General features: G+C 46.6%; 2 protein-coding genes across 5 annotated transcripts in view; one reads left to right on the top strand and one right to left on the bottom strand.

Moving 5' to 3' along the window:
* Window positions 1-151: 151 nt before the first annotated feature.
* On the bottom strand, window positions 152-6,375 carry LOC110260812 (uncharacterized). Its single transcript, XM_084957252.1, has one exon. It carries the CDS (start codon window positions 6,151-6,153, stop codon window positions 5,773-5,775), a length of 381 nt encoding a protein of 126 aa, XP_084813378.1. The 5' UTR covers window positions 6,154-6,375; the 3' UTR covers window positions 152-5,772.
* A 114-nt stretch (window positions 6,376-6,489) lies between these two features.
* Window positions 6,490-20,412, top strand: part of SLC38A1 (solute carrier family 38 member 1) — a 71,710-nt gene continuing 57,787 nt past the window's right edge. For 2 of the 4 annotated variants that reach the window (XM_003355629.5, XM_084957220.1), the window contains exon 1: window positions 6,490-6,734. The gene's annotated coding sequence lies outside the window, so the exon portion shown is untranslated. Of the gene's footprint in view, window positions 7,794-20,412 lie in introns of all 4 variants that reach the window. The other 2 variants (XM_084957219.1, XM_084957218.1) reach the window with 2 other exon arrangements.

Below are 20,412 nucleotides of genomic sequence, written 5' to 3'. Positions count from 1 at the left end.
AGTGACACTAGTGGAATCTAAGTTTTTCCTGTTTATTGCCAAATTACTTTCCAGTAATAATTAATATTATTTATTAAATACCTCGGATACATTGTGGACTATTTTAAGTGTTTACATATATTAATACATATATTCTACATAACCATACAAGGTAGGTATTATTGTTTATTTCCATTTTAAAGATGAGGAAACTGAGGCACAGAGAAATTAAGTCAGTCACACAAGTTCACAGAGCTAGTAGGGTGTGGAGCCAGGATTAGAACCCAGAAAATTTGGCTTCAGAGCCCACATTGTTAAGCACTAAATTGCTACCTCACAAAATGTTGTATGAACTTATATCAGCACCATGAAGAAGTGTAGATGTTATACTCAATTGTGGAACACTTCCTTGTTTGAAAAAAAATTTATTTTATTCATGATTTACATGTTGTATTAATTTCTGCTGTACAGCAAAATGATTCATATGTATATACATATATATTCATATTCTTTTCCATTATGGTTTATCACAAGATACTGAATACAGCTCCCTGTGCTATACAGTAGGAACTCGTTGTTTATCTGTTATATATATAATTGCATCTGCTAATCCCAACCTCCCAGTCTCCCAACCCATCCCTTCCACACACCCCCTCCCCCTCGGCAATCACAAGTTTGTTCTCTATATCCGTGTGTCTGTTTCTGTTTCGTAGATAAGTTCATTTGTAGACACTACTTTTTAATTAGTATTTTCTTAATGTAGAGCCTAAACTTCCCTTTCTCACTTTAAAGGTAAGGTTTGGAGTTAACATGGAGGACTAGCTATTCTCTAATAAATACATTTTCTCCTTATCCCCACAGTGGGAGGAATGGTAATTGAGGAGTGGCTTAGTCTGCTGTTTCAGTATGGAGTGAGCATAACACAATACCTTGTGCCTACAAACTTGGGCTTTAGAAATTCAATGCCCTGTGCCTATTTCTGCAAAGTGTGCAAAATAGTAACAGATACCATTTCTTGTGCACTTATTATGTACTAAGCATTGTGTTGACTACTCTGGAGTCATGGAGTCATGTGGTCATCAGACGGGTATCATCTATCATCATCTCATTTGGTAACAAGTGAGGGAGATCCACTCAACTTGATCCCCATAACAATGCATCAGTGTCAGGTAAATTAGACCCCAGTTTTAACTTCTGGGATGGACACTGGCTCTGGTTCTTCAGCTTGAATGAATAAGACTGTAGTTACAATACTTAAGGAACCCTACTACCCCCCTGCTCCCCAACAGATAAAAAATAAAAGTGACCCTGCAAAGCTAACCTGGGCTGAAATAAAAAACAGTAGACATTTTTTTTTAAGAGGCCTGCTCTGGAATTAGAATTTAAATTCAGTTTAGAGTCACTTGTTTCCCTCCTGCCAGAGCCAATTACAAATCTGGTGACGTAGACTATTCATTGTGATGCTAGAAGAGGGGACAGCAGGCCCCGTCACAGTGTTACCAAGGACAGTTAAGACACGCAGCATATCTGCAGAAGGATGGCCCAGACAATTGACAACTCCTTTAGCTGCAAATTTCCTTTTTGCTGTGGCTGCTTTAACTGACTCCTATTGTCAAAATATTTTCATCTATGGAAGAGATCCAGGGAACATCAAAGTTAGTAAAAAGGGTTAATCAGGCAAAGAAGTGAGATTACTTCCATCCAAAGAATAACTAAAAATTTTAAAGACCATCTGTTGCTTTAGGGCAGACTCTATGAATAGGAATAAAATACCTATTTCAGAACAAATAACTTATTTTCTAATGAGGTAAGATTTTTTTTTTCGTAGATGGCTGTACTACTTCTGTTACAAATAGGACATGTTTGGGCGCTTATTCGGCAATAATGGCACCCACTGACCTTTCCATTTTTCATCATTGTCAAAATTCAGACTGTCTTATAACTGATTTAAAAGACAAAACCTATACATATTCACAAGACAATTTTGATGCTATTACTCAAAATTCATGCATATTAAGTCTGCTGGCATCAGACCAGATATATTCAGATATATTTGGACAGCTTGGAAAACCTAAGGAGGAAACACCTTTTCTCTGGAAGCACACAGCCATCCTATTGGGCAACTCAGATGGGGAACAGGTGCAGCCTATAAGCACAAAGCGAAGCTGGGACAGGAACAGGTGTGGCTTAACTTCAGGCTGAATCTTCTTTGGGATGTGATTGATCTTTCTTCACAAAGCTGCCTCTCCTTCCTGCAACCATCCAGAAAGGACCAATGGAACTATTAGAAAATGCCCATGTTATCATGAGGTGATTTAATTCCCCTTTTAAACTACAGCTTCACTTTCAGAGCAGATACAGAATTTTTCTTTGGTCAGTTCCATAAGGCCACCCACAGAAAAACCCGTTCAGGTGTCCTAATTACCTGAGTATCATTTTGGGAAATCTACTCAATTGCAAAGGTCCACAATAATATCAGATAGTATTAAAAATGGTCTTGGGGAGACATGGAAGCAACCTATATGTCCATCAAAAGAGGATTTGATAAAGAAGAAATGGTACATATATACAATGCAATATTACCCAGTCATAAAAATGATGAAAAATGCCATTTGCAGCAACATAGACGGACATAGAAATTATCACACTAAGTCAGAGAGAAAAAGACAAATATTATATGAGATCACTAATCTGTGGAAGCTAACAAAAACTGACACAAAAGAACTTACAAAACAACCTCAAAAGATTTAGCCTCAAAGATTTAGAAACCAAATTCATGGTTACCAAAGGGAAATGTGGGGCGGGAGGGATAACTTTGGGGTTGGGATTGACACATACACACTCCCGTATGTAAGAGATAGGTAACAAGATCTACTGCATAGCACAGGGTAATCTATTCAATACCGTGTAATAACTTATATGGGAAAACAATCTGAAAAAGAACAGATATGTATGTGTATAACCAGTTCACTTTGCTGTACCCCTGAAATGAACACAACTTTCTAAGTCAACTGTGGTCTAATAAAATTAATTTTTTTACTTTACTTTTTTGTCTTTTTTTTTTCTTTGTCTTTTCTAGGGCCGCACCTGCGGCATATGGAGGTTCCCAGGCTAGGGGTCCAATCGGAGCTGTAGCCACTGGCCTACGCCAGAGCCACAGCAACTCGGGATCCGAGCTGTGTCTGCGACCTACACCACAGCTCACAGCAATGCTAGATCACGGAGCCAGGCCAGGGATCGATCCCGTAACCTCATGGTTCCTAGTCGGGTTCATTAACCACTGCGCCACGATGGGAACCCCAAAATTTATTTTTAAAAAATGGCCCGAGGGGAGTTCCCATGTGGCTTAGCAGGTTAGGTATCCAGAGTTGTCGCTGCAGTGGACTGGGCTGCCACTGTGGTACGGGTTTGAGCCCTGGCCTGGGGAACTTCTGCATGCTCTGGGTGCAGTAAAAAGAAAAAGAAAAAAAAAAAAAAAGGCCTTGGGGCTCGCAAACCTATGACAGAGCAAACTGGCTCCCTGGGCTCTCTGGAAACAGGGCAGTGGTCCTCATATGAAGGTAGAGGGGTTGGTACCCATCCTGCCTCCTGGCCCTCCGAAGAGGGTTGTTTCAGCATAAAAGGAACATTTTAGAGCTGGCTTTGAAGTCAGCTCTGGATGCAAGACCTAGATCTGCCAATTATTGCTGAGTGGACGCGGAATAAACTCCCGAGCCTGTGAATCAGGGATTAGGACGGTCTGCACCTCTTAGGAATGATGGGAGGATTAAATGAGGGACCATCTGTAAGGTGCTTATCCTGTTGTTTGTCTCTCGGGGAAGCACACAGTGAGCAGCAGCAGCATCACTGTGACACCCCTTGCCCCCATTCGAGACCACAGCAACTGGGTTTAAGCGCCGAGCTACTGAAAGGACCTCTGAAAGAAAGTTTCCCCCACAAGTAGCCTGAAGGGTAAGTCTCACTGAAGTGATGGGGTACTTGTCCTGAACCCCACCCCCACTTTCCTCCCCATCTACAGTCCCTACAGCAGCCGGCGTCTCCACTTCAGCCTCAGTGTTGATGTCTACACTCCAGTTCCAGTTGTCAACTAACATTCAGATAAGGGGTGAAGTTCTTTCCACACTCTTTGAGGTCCGAGAGTGGCTAGTTGCAAATGGCTGTAGCATCCTGGATAAGCCTGAGCGCGGACTTTGAATTCAGACCTGAACAGGAATCACTTCTCTCACATCCTCTTTCACCACTTATTGTCTTAAGTGAACATGTCCAACACAGTCTCTTCAAACCTGCTTTCTTGTTTATACAAACAAGGTAACACTTGAGTAGCTGGAAGGATGAAATGTGATAATATTTACATATAAAGTGCTTAACGCAGTAGCTGGCAAGGACTGAAGTCCCATTCATCACCACTGAGTCCAATTGGAAAAATGCTCCTCAGCTGCAGTCTTGGGTGCACAGAAATGAACAAATAAGTTAAAACTGTCATCAAAAGAGAAGCTTGAGATCAGCTACACATGCTGTATCTGGCAGATACACATTCTGCTCAATAAGGTAAACATCTCGACAGGCTTATGGAGTGATGCTTGCCCTCTACCTACTTAGCCTATTCAGATCTCTTACCTTATTCATAATAAGAATGATCTCTTCCCTGCAAGGTGCACACTACTTAAAAATGGGTAATTTCTTTCTAAATTAACTTCCTCTAGGAAGGAAGGAGGAGAAGAACCAACTTTTTTTTGGTGACTTGTAGAATATTGGTATGATGTGGTAGCACTAACCCTCTTTTTTTTTTTTTTTTTTTTTTTTTTTTAACAAATTGGGAAACAGAACTAAGGACAAAAGCGAAGCAGGTGAGAGAAGCAGTGTCAGGCAGAATTCATCGCAGGTCTGTGGGGGCGAGGCTGTCCACCACCTTCCTCCTACTATTTGCCCTGCCTTTCAGTTTCTTGGGTTTATTCAAGAGCGGGCCTTCTGAAGGTGGTTCTCAGACATTCCCCGTTGAACTAATGAAGACCATTTAATGCCATCCGAGGCAATGAGGATTTTAGTCAGCTGTGAGGAGTGTGGTTGTTCTCTCGTTTTTCCAGCGATGATTAAAAAAACCATAGCCCCTCCATGGCACAGACTACTCGGTCTGCCCGCTTGAAATTCTCCAGGTAGGTTAATTTTTGAATGATGATTCACCTTCCCTTTCCTGTTTTGATGGAACACGGAGACGGAACCATTCCCGTCAATAAAAGGCTCGAGTTTCCACCCCGCAAATTCGCGCGGTGCTGACAGTCTAATTGGCTGGCGCGCAGGTGGGATTTCCTGTCGCCATTTTAAGGAAACACACGTCCCTACAAGGAAGTGTCCAGTCAGTGCAAAGGAGCTGTGCCTGGAACAAAGAGAGAGCAAAAGAAAGGGAAACGGGCCCAGCTGTCCCAGTCTCCTCCAACCTGCTCTCTCGCCCCACGCTGACCCCCGATTTCGAGCGCCCGGTTCCGTGAACCCAGACGCGCCGGGCCCCAGGGCCGGGATCACGTGGGGTCTCCCCGCGGGCCGAAGCCCACCTGCAGTCCAGCAAAATCACCAATCCCCCAAAGAAAGTCCCCCAGCACAGATCTCGGGGAGGGCTGGCGAGGTATCCGGAAGAGGGGAGGCGCCTCCGTCGGCGGGTTACGCACAAAGGGTGTCCAGGGGTGCTGGCGCGCCCCGGGGCTCTGGCCACTTCGCCCCCACCCCCGGCAACCCCGGTATTTTGTTGCTGTCCCGGGAGCCGACACGCCGTTCCCTCGCTGCCCGTGACTCGCGGGGCTACGCGCGGACCCACCACTCCGGCCGCCATCCTCTCCCAGCTCCCTTCCCACAATGCAACTCCCGCGCTAGCGCGTCCCCGCTCGGCCCTGGCGTATCCCAAACGCGCCCCTCGCCCCCCAAGCCACCAGCCCTCCTGGCCTCCTTCCGAACCCCCTCAGCAACCCCCATCTCCATCCCCGAGGGCTCCGGGTCTCCAGCCGCCGCCGCGACTGGGTTCTGGCTTGCTGCCCGGCCCCAGGAGGGCGTGGGGCAGGTGTCCAGGCTGCGCGCAGCCTCCGCTCCCGGTGCCACCGCCGGCGCGCCCAGCACACGCGCGTTCGCAACCCCTGCCTGCCTCTTGCGATGATGCTCAGTCTCCGCCAGCTGCGGTCGCTGCATCCTCAGCGGGCTGCGACCGGGAGGCTGCAAGGGGCGGCCGCCGGCGGGGTCACCATGTGACGGGCACCGCTCAGAGACACGCAGCTTCGGTTAAAGAGCGGGCGCGCAAGAGCAGAGGCGACGGCTCACGGGACGAGGAGGAATAGCCTGACTTTCCCCGCTAAACCATCACGAGCCATGGTTGCGCCAGGGCGACGCGCCCCCCTGTAGGAGAATGACTGCGACTCGGGACCCTCAGCGGTCGAGCGTGTGGATGTAAGTGTGAGGCTGGCGAACACTGTGTGGATGGGGATTGGTCGTGGGGGGAGCTTCTGATGCAATCGGCCCCAAAAGGAGGAGGAGAGAGCCAAGAGAGCGCAGGCTGGGGCAGCCACACCGCTCCTCCTGAAGGTCGCCGCCCTTCACCTTCCTCCCGCCACGCCACGCCGAGCCTCCCCGCCCAACTCTGGCTGACGGAGGCCACCTTTTCCCCGTCGAAGCAGCCAGACCTTGACACAAAGGACATCGCTCGCCGGGGGAAAAGCCCGGAAGGGCGGATATCTTGACGTCTCCCTTCGCCACTTTTCCCTTTATTATCCCAGGTAAGGCGATTTTCCACTCCCCGGGAGAGCTGAGGGAGTGGCGGCGGGGAGGGGAAGGGATGTTTTAGATGTGAGAGGAGACGGTAACGCAGAAGTCATCCATGCGGCGTGAAAGGAAGGAGTGCGCGGCTGTGCGGGATGCGTTGGGATTTTTGCCTTTAGGAAAAGTCCAGAACTCCGGTTCTTCTGACTGCCCGCAGCAGAGTAAGGAGGCGCCGGAGCCCGATTTCACCTTTGAGTGGGCTGTGGCTTACTTCTGGGGTCTTGTTTTCAGAGTGGCAGATTGTGGCACCAGATCTGGTTAAATTATACGAGGATCAGGGACCACGCGGGGGAGAGCGCAGCCGACATGAGGGCGAGACTGCGTACCCGAGGAGTGTATGAATGCCGGGCATTTGCGGGGAATTTCCTGTGTCTGCAGGGCCCTAAGGAGGACATGTGATGTTTCCGGGGGGTTGCGTGCGGCCGACTGGGTCTTAGGGACTGGCTGCTGGCCTGGGGAGCGGAGGCGCGGAGCGGGAGTAAACAGGAGCACGCGTGCCGGCCCTTCTCGAGCTCTGCCCGGCTCTCAGTAACCGAGAGGAGTGGGAGGATGCGGGGCGGGGAGCATTACTAAAGGATGCTGGCAGTGACTCACTGCCCTTTCCCGCCCCGAAGAGGTTCTTTCCCAAACAAAGAAGGGGAGAAAAGGAGAATTGCGGTTTTCTGAGAGCTGGGATCTGCTGGAGCTGACGAACAAAAGGCCACCGCTTGCACGGGGGCCGGGGCTCGGAGGATCCTCGTCTCCTCCATTCCCACCTCCTCTCCCAAGCCCTGCATCTCGCTCAGGTCCCTAAAGGTGGCCACAAAAGGCCTTTAACCTCGCCGCCAGCAGTGCTGGAAGGAAAACGCTCCTTCGCCCTAGTGCGCGTCCCCACCGCGGCAATCCGCTTCCCGGAGCATCGGGAGCCTCAGCATCCACTGGGACCCCCAGGTTACGGGGCTGCCTGGGCGTCGCTTCCCTGCGGAACCGCCCGGCCCAGGGCTTGGGCTGAACCGTAGACAGTGAAGAAGGCACAAGTAAGTACATATGGCGGCAAAAAGAATTTCGCGGTAAGAGCGTCACGGCGCTTCTGGTGCCGTTCACAGGCTGTCTTCGGCTTGGGAAGGTGGTGCTACAATCTAGAGTCCTTTGTGTCGCCCTCTGCGGCGCGGACCCAGTTTTCATAGCGCTGGTTCTCCGGTGAAAATCTAACTGCCACCAGGATCGTATACTATCGCAGTCGAATCCCTGGGATGTGTGTAGTAGAGGGGAAAAGACCCCAGCGAGAGGAAACGTTATGTATTTGCATTTGGGAAGGGATCTGGCATCTCTGCCGTGGGTTTAAAATTTTTTAACGTAGAGGGGAGGAGAGACTAAATCTATGGTTTGCAGACTGCAAGGCCCAGCAAGCCTGTAATTTGTCACCTTGATAGAAGAAACTGTGCAGCAACTCGTGCTTTTTCTGACGTCAGAAGGACAACGGAAATAAAACCTGAGCTAGGTGGCTGGCTGGCCTCATTGTAAAACGTCTCTGGCGGGGTGGGTATGGCTGGAATTCATGCAGAACGGCCAAAATGGGGCTCTCTCTGATCCATGGTGGGCCTCCTGGAATTTGGTTTGAACCCCAACCTCAAAATGTTTTTTTTTTTGTTTTTTTTTTTCCTCCGCAGTTCTCAGTATATCGCCTTGTAAAACTCACTTAGTTTGGCTTGAGGTATTAAACTTGAGGTTTATTCACTCCCCCCACCCCAAAGTATTCAGTAAGTGTTTCCTACTGAAGGTTTATGTGGCACCCATAGCAACTAAGATCAAGTTCCTGTTTCTGTGAGACTTCCATTCTCCTGGGGAAAACAGACAATAAATGCACCTAGAAATTAATTTTGAAGATTTGGTCCTGCAGTGAAGAAATAAAACAAGATCATGTGATGGGGTAGGATGCTTGAGATAGATGACCCTCTAGGAGGGCCTGGGGGACAGGGCATACTTGTCCTGAAACTAGGAGGCCAGGTCTTTTCCTCCCTCTGGGTGCTATGTGAGGGCAAAAACCAGTCTTAGTCACTGTTGTTCCCCTAATGCCCAGCCCAGAGTAGCTGCTTAATAAATGCCCGTTGGACTGAGATCTTGGCCAAAACATCCTGTTCACCTCTTTCTGTTACTGTTGACCACCTCTTTCTTTCTATATGTCATTATTTGTTCCCCTGCTAAGTTGAAACATCAGAGTCTTTTTCTACTCTGCTTCTCCTTCTCTCTTCTCTCCACTTTTGGCCCCTGCACAAACCTGTCTTCTCAGCTTCTCCCCACTGCCCAGGTTCAGGTCTCTGACACCTGACCTGGACAGGGCAAGTGGCAGCAGTGGGTCAGAATAGAAGAACCATGAACTAGATATGTAGGTGCCTTGAAGAAACCAGCCCTCCAGGGAGTGGATGCAAGCACAGTGCATGGCAAAGGAGGTGCGATGGGCTTCTAGTGGGTCTCCTCCACTCCAAGCTCTGCTTCCCTAATTCAGTCTTGACCCTTCCATGTGATCTATATTTTTGAAACTCATTTTAAAATGACCTTGCTTCTAAAAACCTTCAGTGTGTTTCCACTGCCTGTAATTGAAATTTTAGTCCCTGAGCCGGACACGCAGGACCCTCCACAATCTGCTCCTTACCTCTTCCCACCTCTTTCTCCCTGTTCACCCCATGCCCTCCCTGTCACTCATCTCCCTCCATAGTGATGTTGATTGCAAACTGGAAGGCCTACGGAAGTGCTATTTGTGAAGGCTTAGCCCAAATGCCACTTCTCTACCTCTTCACATAAGTGTTCACCGATCACCTTGGGAGAGTAAGGCCATATACTTTGTATCAAATGTAAATGCCAGGTCTCAACTTACCAGCCCCGGGGACCTTGGGCAAGTTGTTCAGCATCTCTGAGCCTCAGGGTTTTTTTTTTTTTTTCCCCATTCTCATTTGAATGGGAATGATGATAATGATGGTATCGATGGTATTGTACCCATCATAGTGAGTTACCCTGAAGGTTGAGTGAAGATAATGGATACGAAGTGCTTGGCACAGTGTTAGTGCTCCACACATACTGAATTAAAAGGGACTTCTGGTTTCTCATCTCTCAGAGGGGGTGGGGAAAGTTGATCAGGAAAGCTCCCTCTACTTCTACTGGTCAATGAATATTTAATCATTTTAAAACACTTTCCTGAAAATAACATCTTAATAGAAATTATCTGAATCTTTTCCGTCTCTAAGAGAATGTGTCTACGAAAGGTGAGCATATTCCAAATAACATCATAGACTTTACAGAAAGACACCTTAGAGCACTGACCCTAAATTGAGTCTCATTAAGACGTCATGACACGTATTTGTGAAAGTTGATTTCACCTTTTTCATTGGTTTCTACTCATCACCTGTGTGTTAGGGTTACTTACTAAGAGTAAAGGAATTCAGTGATAGGGAAGCACCATGGTTTGGGAAAACTGCAAGCATCCAGGTTGTAATCAAGGAACTCTGCCTCTGGTGAAGCTACAACATGTCTTTGCAAACACTTAGGTGGGTCCACTTGGGTAACTGAGTTAACTTTTTTTTTTTTTTTTTTTTTGTCCTTTTGCCATTTCTTGGGCAGCTCCCGCAGCATATGGAGGTTCCCAGGCTAGGGGTCTAATCAGAACTGTAGCTGCTGGCCTACACCAGGGCCATAGCAACGCAGGATCTGAGCTGCGTCTGTGACCTACATCGCAGCTCACGGCAACGCTGGATCGTTAACCCACTGAGCAAGGCCAGGGATCGAACCCGCAACCTCATGGTTCCTAATCGGATTCGTTAACCACTGAGCCATGACGGGAACTCCTGAGTTAACTTTTTTTTTTAATTTTTAATTTTTTTGCCGCCCCCATGGCATATGGAGTCCCAAGGCCAGGGATCAGGTCCGGGCCACAGCTGCAACTTCAGCTGCTGTTGTGGCAATGCCGGCTCCTTTAACGCGCTATGCAGAGCCGCTACCAGTCCTGTTGTGCCACAGCAGGAACTCCTCAGTTAACATTTTTATTCCTCATTTTTTTATCTATCCAATGCTAATAATAGTGTCTGAGGAGTTCTTGCTGTGGTGCAGCAGGTTTAGGGTCCTCCAGCATTGTCTCTGCTGTGGCACAGGTTCGATCCCCAGTCTGGTGCAGTGGGTGAAGGATCTATCCTTACTCTGGCATTTCTGCAGTTGTAGCTGCTACTGCAACTTGGATTTGATCCCTAGTCTGGGAACTTCCATATGCTGCATGTGCAGACAAAAAAAAAAAAAAAAAAAAAAGGGTCCGAGCTGTCTGACTCACAGAATTGTTACCATACAATGAGAACAGAGCTGAAAATATCCTTGAACAAGTTAAAAGGACTCTTCTAGGAGTCCCTGTCCCCTACGCCCCACCACCACCCTGTGGCTCAGTGGCTCAAGGATCCATCATTGCAACAGCTGTGACATAGGTCACAGCTGCAGCTTGAGTTTGATCCCCTGGCCCACGAACTTACATATGCCACAGGTACAGCCAAAAAAAAAACAAAAAACAAAAAACAAAACCACGAAAAACAAAAAACCTCTTCAAGATGATGATCAGCTAGTGTTAAACACACTGATAGATCTGTGGGTTAGGAGGTGGGTCAAGGTTAGTGATTATCAATATGGGCTTCCCATGAGACTCACTTGGGGTCTTTTAAAAGCTACAGGGTGTCCAGACTCCATTTCCGGACATTCAGATTTGGTTGGCCTGGGGTGGAGCCCAGACATGGGAATTTTTTAAAGAATGCCACCAGGGCTAATTGTCATAGGCGGTGGTTTAGATTCAAAAGCAAGTGAAACAAAAGCGGAAATGAAGACTTTCATATACTGTTCGATAAAGTCTTGGTAATGTGAAATTATGAGCTTGACTGGCTTTTCCCCCTGACTTGACTAAGCCAACCAGTTGCTGACATCCTGGAGCCACAGCCTCAGGTTACAATTCATAACCTGAATTTTCCCAGGCATGGACGCCTGTCCAGTGATGCAGCCAGCACCACATAAAGATTTAATGTGTGGATCTCAATTTCCATCTCTTAGAAGTGATGAGTAAGGCTGGAAAAGAAAGAGACAATGGAAAGGAAGGGGAAAGGGAGAGGTTAGCATCCAAGGTCTGGGAGGAGGAGGCCCCCAGTGGGAGAGAGGCAGGACAGAGCACAGAGGAAAAGTCAGGTTTGATGTATTAAACTAGTTTTGTTTACATTGCGAACTGGTGGCTGTAGAACCAAATGAAGCCTGTGGGTATATTTTGTGTGACCTCCATGTTCTCTTGAAATTATTTGGAATTAGTTGCCAACATTTAAGTGTCAGAATTTCATTTAGAACCTGGATTTCTGGCATTTCTTGAAAAAGAAAATCAAAAGATCTGTCTGATATCCTCTTAAATAGATGAGACACATGTTGTCCAGTTCCTTGTACCCAATCTGCTTTGCTCCTTTATCTTGCCTACTTGGTCTCAGGCTGCATTTGTTTTTAACCCTTAGTAGATCTTAATGTTGGCAGCACAAAAGAATCCTCTGCAGAGCATTTAAGATCCATGCTTAGATTCCATCCTAGACCAACCAAACCAGGAACTGGGCTGTGTTTTGGTGGGGGTGGGGTGGGGTGGGGAGGCAGGTTATCACTGTTTTTCTAAAGCTCCCAAGGTGATTCCTATGCGTGATTAGGGCTGAGGATTATTAGTCTAAGTCTCCTCTTCAAAAGACTTGTCCACAAGCCCATCTTCCTCCCTCTGAAAGTGATCCATAAGAACAAGTTTACAGAATCATAAATTTAGAGGATTTTAAAACTGGGAGAGATCTTTAAGAGCGCGCCATTTAATCCAGACTTCCTACTTTAAGGCAAGAGGACAGAGGTCGAGAGAAAAGAAAAAACTTGTCCAAGGACTGGAACATCATTTGGTATTCAGTCATAGTGTGCTGTATTTTATTTTCTGTTTTCAAATAAAGGCATATTTTAGATGTTTCTATTTATAAGTGATCCTCTTTACATGTACCACTTTCTGGTGCTTTAAAGTTGTCATTATTTCTGTTTTTTCCTAGAGTATTTTGTTGGGACTTAACTGTTATCAGTTAGGGCTTTTTAAAAAGAAGCTCCTGTTCATTGTTTTTAGTTCAGTAGTAATTCTTGCTCAGAGAGATTACTAGGGCAAAAACATACATGTGCAAAGAAAAAGGATTTTTCAAAGGCTGTAATATTCCAGGCTGTTTTTAAACTCAGTACATAATTATTTGAATCTGAGAATTTTCAGTTGATGAGAAAGGTTTTTGGTTCTGTAGTATTTACACTGCTCAAATACACTCATTGTTTTAATTCAGTGAAACTTCAATCTTTTTCATGTACTATATGGTCCGTCCTCCTGTATCCAGAGTTACAGGTTAACTTTATTAACTTCTAGAGTTAATTGGTCTTTTCTGTCTTTGAGAAATCAGACTAGTTTCAAAACATCTGAATATGGGTAGGTTAACTCCTGGACATCAGAGGCTGGGTGTGTTGATAACAGATTTAAAAGATCATCAGGGTGATTTAAAGCATTTAATGTAACACAGGAAAGTATAAAAGTTATAGAAGAAAACATGGGTGGGAACTTCTGGGGGGTATGAAGGAGGCTTTTTTTACTGCAGTTTCTTTTATATTTTATGAATGTTGTACTATGTATATATATTACCTAATTGAATATTAAAAAGTTAAGTAGATTTTTTTTTTTTTAAATGATCACCTGGGAACCTGAACAGAGTTGTTGTGGAGCATTAGAAGCAGGTGTTGGGATTCTGTGGATAAAATAGGATGCCGGGGGCAGTCTGTCCTAGGAGGTGAGCAGCCCCTCTCTGCCCCACGCAGAAACGGCCAGTCCTTCTCTCCCTGGTCAGCTTCCTTTAACACGAGGCTTCTCACCCTCGGCACTCCTCTAGCTGGGGGCCGCCTAACACAGTGTGGTGAAAAGCTGTCCTGTGTATTATTGTACAGTGTTTCACAGCATCCTTGATCTCTCTCCACTGGAAGCCGGCAACACCCTCTCCCTTGTGACAACCAAAAATGTCTCTAGGCATCACCGGTTGTGCCTTGAGAGCATGGGCCGAAATGGTCCCCAGTTGAGAAGCACTGCTTTCATGCAACCCTTTGTCTGGGCTTGTAGAAATCATGCCAAGCATTCTCAAAGCTTCTAGGCACAGTGACCGGGATGTTAATGATAAATATCTTCCATTTATATAGTACTTTACAGTTTTAATTTTTTTTTTCACATAATTTGCATTTGCGTGGATCCAGAGTAAAAGAAATCAGATGGCAGGAGTTCCTGCTGTGGCCCGGTGGGGTAGGTGGCGTCTCTGCAGTGCCAGGACTCAGGTTCAACTCCCGGGGCCCAGCACCGTGGGTTAAGGATCCTGCATTGCTACAGCTGCAGTGTAGGTCACAGCTGCGGCTCATATCTGAGCCCTGCCCTAGGAGCTCCTATGTGGCAGGGCGGCCAATGTAGAAAAAGAAAGAAAGAAATGAGGTGGCAGACTTCATGAAAGCTCTGAGGTAGGGCTGTACACTTTGCCTCCTTTAACTTCTCATTTTTATTTTATTCTCCTGAGAAATGGTGTTTGTGAGGATTGCTGCTACATTGTGTGTAGACACACAGTCATAGCTGGTGGGTGACCTTTTTCAGTTAGTCAGCATCGTCATCGTTAACGTAGTTGCCATCGCGTGTGCTAGGGAGCTGAGAGACCTGTGGTCCCTGTCCTCAAGTGGCTGAAAATGTCATTAGGGAAGAGGGTAATTCCATAAAGAGATCATGAAAACGTATTAGAACCCTTGCTGATAAGCCAGTGAGCAATCTTCACAAGGTGCTGTAAGAATTCGTCACAATAATCTATCATGGGTTAGTCATTGAAGAAAGACCTCGCAGAGAAAGTTGGTTTGAAATAATACTACTAATAAAAAGAGCATGCAAGCCAGCAAGCTGGGCCTTGAGAGAAATCTTGTACTTCAGTGGGCATGGGCTTGATGGGAAAGGGGGGTGGGTGGGAAGGGGGAGTATGTTCAAGGCCAAGGGGATGGTGGGAGCAAAAGCAGAAAACTCAGGAGAGCAGATCCATCGTGGGAATGGAAGGTTCCGAGGGAACCCGTGGGAGCGAAATGTAAAGGGAGAGTCAGGATCCACCTGGGCTTTGAATGTGAGGTTCCAGCGATTCAGCTGCATCCTATAGACATTAGGAATCGGAATGAACCGTTAGGACTGGCTGGGGGGCGGTGAAGAGGAATGTGCCAGACATGGATTTGCAGGAAGAATCTGCATCCGTAGATGGGAGAGGGTAGGGCTCCGCATGGGGGCTGGTGACAAGCCAAGCCTGGGACCGGGGAGCCGGAAGGAAGGAATGAGAGGAAGGAAGGGACGGTATGAAAGAATGTGGATGGGACGTGGGGACTGATTAGATACCCGGGCTCCAAGTCTGAGCGTGAGGGGAACGGACGTTATCGTGAACAGAAATAGAAAGGCTGGTGTGTGAGGTCGGGCGGCGTGTGCATTTGGGCCCGCGGCGCCGGAGGTCATGGCTGACACCCAGGTGGAGAGGGCCGCCGGGCCGCCGGGGTCCGCGGAGAACGGGGGACATCCTCTGCGCAGGAAGGAAGCTGAGAAACCGTCCCTCCCCTCCAGCCTCCTCCGTTGACAGATGAAACTTGTGCCGTGTTCAGTGATGTGATCATTATCACGGAGTATTTATGAGGGCGATCCTGTTTCAAAATGCAGAGAGATTCTCGTTTTGTAAAGTGGAAAAAAGTCCTGGGGAAAAAAGATCTGAAAGACGCCCTCACGGGGGTGAAGCCTGACCCATCAGGTTGGACACTTAAAAAGGGGAAGAATGTGGCGTGTGCGGACGGCAGCGTGGAGGGGGTGCGAGAGGAAGGGACCTGGCGGAGGAGCCTGAGAGGCAGCACTTGGAGGAGGCGGTCAGGAGCCCGGTGCGGGGTCAGGAGCCCGGTGCGGGGTCAGGAAACGGCGCCCCCTCCTGGGCAGGGAGGTGAAGGGGGGAGGCCTGAGAAAAGGCCACTTGCCTTGATTAGGAAGTGGTGGCAAGAGAAGCGCTGACAGTCACTCTCGATTTACAGAACCAGGCCAGGCACTGTTACACGTGCCTCACAGGGACCCAATCGTGGGGTCTTTTTAACGACTAGATGAGGTGGTATTACTTTATCTCCATTTCACAGATGAGGAAACTGAGGGGAAGAGAGGTTAACCTACTTGCCCAGGCTCAAGGCAGCTCCAGAATGGTGGAGCCAGAATCTGCCAGTGGAGCCTGGGTTCAGGAGGCAGGTTGTTCAGGTGGCTGGCAATAAAGACAGGAAGGGATGGTAGTCCAAGGGTCCACTCCAGAGGTGGAGCTGAGCGTGACTGACTGAGCCATCAGAAAGAAAGTGGGAGAGCAGGTCCTGGCAGAGCTGCCACTGTGAGCACTGGTTAAGCCATGAGTCTTGAGTAAAAACAGAGAAAATAGGAGTTCCCATCGTGGTGCGATGGAAATGAATCTGACTAGGAACTATGAGGTTGCGGGTGCAATGGAAATGAATCTGACTAGGAACTATGAGGTTGCGGGTTCGATCCCTGGCCTCTCTCAGTGGGTTAAGGATCCGGCGTTACGGTGAGCTGTGGTGCAGGTTGCAGACGCGGCTCGGATCTGGCGTGGCTGTGGCTGTGGCCGGCAGCTATAGCTCTGATTAGACCCCCCCTAGCCTGGAAATCTCTATATGCTGTGCCCTGGGTGCAGCCCTAAAAAGACAAAAAAAAAAAAAAAAAAAAAGAAGAGAGAAAATACCTTTTCTTCTGAGATTGCTTAGTGGCACCCAGCCTTTCACTACCAAAGGCCATTTTTATTATTCCCCACCTCCCAAGAACCCTCAGTTTCCCAAGATTGTATCAGTTTTAAGCTTTTATTTTAGTTGGAGTATAATTTATATGCAGAGCAACATCTGAATCTTAAGTATACTGTTTTGGTAAGTTTTGACTACAACTTGAATGTATTAATTCACTTCCCATTTTTGTTACTCAGAAGATACACAGTGTTGTGAGTCAGAATCTAGAATTAGCACATCAAGTTGATTCAATCTAGCCAAAAGTAGGGACAGGACATAATCTGTTTGGCCTGTTTGAGCTCATAGGTCCATGTTATTACCATCTGAAAGCCCATGATCCAAGGATCCCAAGTGTGTAAATAGACTCGGTTGGTTGCTGGAAGAGATGGCAGGAAGAACAGGACATCGTTGGCCTCACGTCTAACACGTTCTCAAAACTACTGACCAAACGATCATAACTGATTCTCAGGAACTGAGTTAGAGATGTGGTCATCTTCTTTGGAATAAAACATCCATACTGATTCATAACAGTCTTGAAATCAAGTGTACGTGACTAGATAGTAAGCATCATTAAGAAATCCTTGTTATATTTTAGGTGGTATGGTGGTTTTGTTTTTAAAAATAGGTCTTTTCGAGATACATGCTGAAATGTGCACAGATGATAGGATACTGGAATCTGCTAGAAAATAATTCTATGAGGAGCTCCTGCTGTGAGGCAGTGGGTTAAGGATCCAGGATTGTTTCTGCAGCCACTTGGGTCTCTGCTGAGACTTGGGTTCGATCCCTGGCCCAGCACAGTGGGTTAAAGATCCGGTGTTGCTGCAGCTGTAGTGAGGATTGTTGCAGCTGTGGTTCGGATTGGATCCCTGGCCTGAGAACTTCCATATGCCATTGGTGTGGCAGAAAGAAAAAAAGCAAGAAAGAGAGAGGGAGAAAGAAAGAGAAAGAAAAAGAAAAGAAAGAAGAGAAAAAAAGAGAAAAGAAAAAAATTCTATGTAATGGTGGAGGGGAAGCTTCAACTACACTATCCTGAAATGATCATTGCGAAGTTGATATATGGGGTTTCATTACTCTGTTCTGTCCACTTTGATATATGTAAAAAGTTGTCATAATAAAACGTTTTAAAGGGAAGAAAAATAAAGACTATCAGAGTTTAGCTGCATATTAATAGAGAACTTTCTCTATGTGTTAAGCAAAAGAGATTTAATACAGGGAACGAAGTTCTGTAAAACTGGTAGAAAAGAAGCAGACCAGGCTTTAGGCAAGGTGTCTAGAAATAATGAGCAGATCACCATCACACAGTTGGCCTAGGGGACGGTTCTTGTGCCTCCATCAGGAAGCTAGGGAGCCAAGAAGCTGATTTCTCCTTGCTTGAATCGCATGCCCCAAGAACACTTCACTCAAGCCAAACTGAGGTCAGGAATTCACAGCCACAGTCGTTGGCTCCAGTGCTCTCTGCTGCACCTGCTAGAATCGTACCAGCAAGATGGATGCTTGGCCCCCAGCACTTTGCTCTCTGATTGGTGGAATCTAAATCCTCTCTGGACCCCTAGCTGCAAAGGAATGTGGGAGATGTGGTTTTCACCTTTCCATGTTGAAACTGGAACTGGATTAGCAAGAAGTGGGAACAAGTAGTGAGTGGGCCAATTCATCACAAAGTATGTTAGCAGTTGAAATTGTGTTTTTGTTTATTTATCCCCAAAGTCATTTTGGGCAGTGTTTAAGTTATAGTGTATTCTTTGGTTTGGTGTTCTCTCTACAATTTTTCAATCAGCTTTTACCAAACCTCTGTAACCTCTTATTACTCAAGAACGTGTACCTTGCTCCCTCTGCTCTTAGGTTCACCTGAGTGGCTGCTCTGTGTGTGCATTAGGCCTTCATGTCTTTGCCTGTACTGTTCCCAATATAAGGAATGCCTTACCTACCCACAGTCTAAATCCTACCTATTTTAAGACATAGTTCAAGTCCTAATTCTTTGTAAAACCTTACTTTATTTCTCCAGGCACCATTTTTTCTCCTCCCTCCCTCCTTTTCTCCTTCCTTCCACCCTTCCTTCCTGAGTGTACATATGTATAAATGCATGTCCCTAAAATCTTTCTGGACTTATTCCTTGTTTTGCTGTGTAGTTTGATCTCTATCATGCCAGTGTTTTATGATATGCTGTCACTTTATGTGGGATGGTCTTGCTTGCTTCGATAGGCTCTAACTAACGTAAAAACAGACAAGTTATCTCTGTATAGCCTCTCCTTTGATACATATCACCACGAAGAGTAGAGATGTTTGTGTATCTTGCATCCATTCTATTAGTAAAATGTGTCAGTAAGCATACCAAGATCGAAATGCTTCTTGAGGGTACCTCATGAGATTGCAGGAAAGAGTCAGAAATGTTCTGTGATGAGTAAACTGTCCTTGATAACCTATTATAAACCTTAAGAGACAGTCATTGTGATTGGGTTCACATCAAGACCTTTACACCATGACCCCATTAGGTCTTTTTTGGGGACTGCCCCGCAGCAAATGGAGTTCCCGGGCCAGGGATCAGACCTGAGCCACAGTTGTGACCTGGGCTGCAGCTGGTGCAACACTGGATGCTTTAACCCACTGAGCCAGGCGGGGGATGCAACTTGCATCTTGGCGCTGCAGAGAGACCACCGATCCTGTTGCGGGACAGCAGGAACTTCTCGGTCTTTTAATTAGTTATATAGTCTGATAATTGCTTCTGTCTTTTTGTGAAACTGTTATTCTTTTGTTTCTTGAACTCCACCTGCATTTCCTGTCTCTTTGCCGTTGGCCATTGTCTCCTTCACTGAGAAGTCTCAGCTCAGGGCCCATTCCCACCTGTCAGTCTCTCGTCCACCAAGCAGTGTGATTGTCCAGCAGTCATAAGTTGGTTGTCAGTTTACCGCACCATCAATCAAGCAGTTAAGGAAGTTTTTGCAGTAGTGGTGTAGACCCGTGTTTAGAGACATAGGTCAGGATAGAAGACTGTATCTTGTCCTGAAGGTATTTCAAAAGCTCTATAATTTCCATTCTTGTAAGTGTATGCATATTTTTTATTTGTACTCATTCTTTTCATTTAACAGACATTTATTGAGTGCCTACTGTGTGCCAGGCATTGTATCTATGTGCATAGAAAATCCCTGGAAGGTCGTACTCCTATGTATATACAATGATCATCTCTGCTTGCTGAGATGACAGATGACTTTTTTCTTTTTCTTTTTTTGTCTTTTTGCCTTTTCTAGGGCTGCACCCACGGCACATGGAGATACCCAGGCTAGGGGTCCAATTGGAGCTGTAGCCGCTGGCCTACACCACAGCCACAGCAACGCCAGATCCGAGCCATGTCTGCAACCTACACCACAGCTCACAGCAACCCCGGATCCTTAACCCACTGAGCAAGGCCAGAGATCGAATCCGAGACGTCATGGTTCCTAGTCAGATTTGTTAACCATTGAGCCGTGATGGGAACTCTGACTTTTTTCTTTTTATTTGTTTTCTCCATTTTTAAACATGTCTTTTCTAATTTTTCTATGAAAACCTAATTTATTTATTTTTATTTTTTATCTTTTTTTTCCCATCCCTGCGGAATATGGAGGTTCCCAGGCCAGGGGTTGAATCAGAGCTATAGCTGCCGGCCTACACCACAGCCACAGCAACAGGAGATCTGAGCCACATCTGCAGCCTACACCACAGCTCACGGCAACACCGGATCCTTAACCCACTGAGTGAGGTCAAGGATCGAATCCGAGTCCTCATGCATCCTAGTCAGGTTCATTAACTGCTGAGTCA

This window comes from Sus scrofa, chromosome 5 (genome assembly GCF_054392235.1).
Source record: "Sus scrofa isolate SSC_HxYL_T2T_F1_AM1 chromosome 5, Sscrofa_HxYL_maternal_Yorkshire_Landrace_v2.0, whole genome shotgun sequence".
NCBI classification, from domain to species: Eukaryota; Metazoa; Chordata; class Mammalia; order Artiodactyla; family Suidae; genus Sus; species Sus scrofa.
Note: the sequence above shows the minus strand (reverse complement) of the source record. Positions and strands in the feature narration are given on the sequence as shown.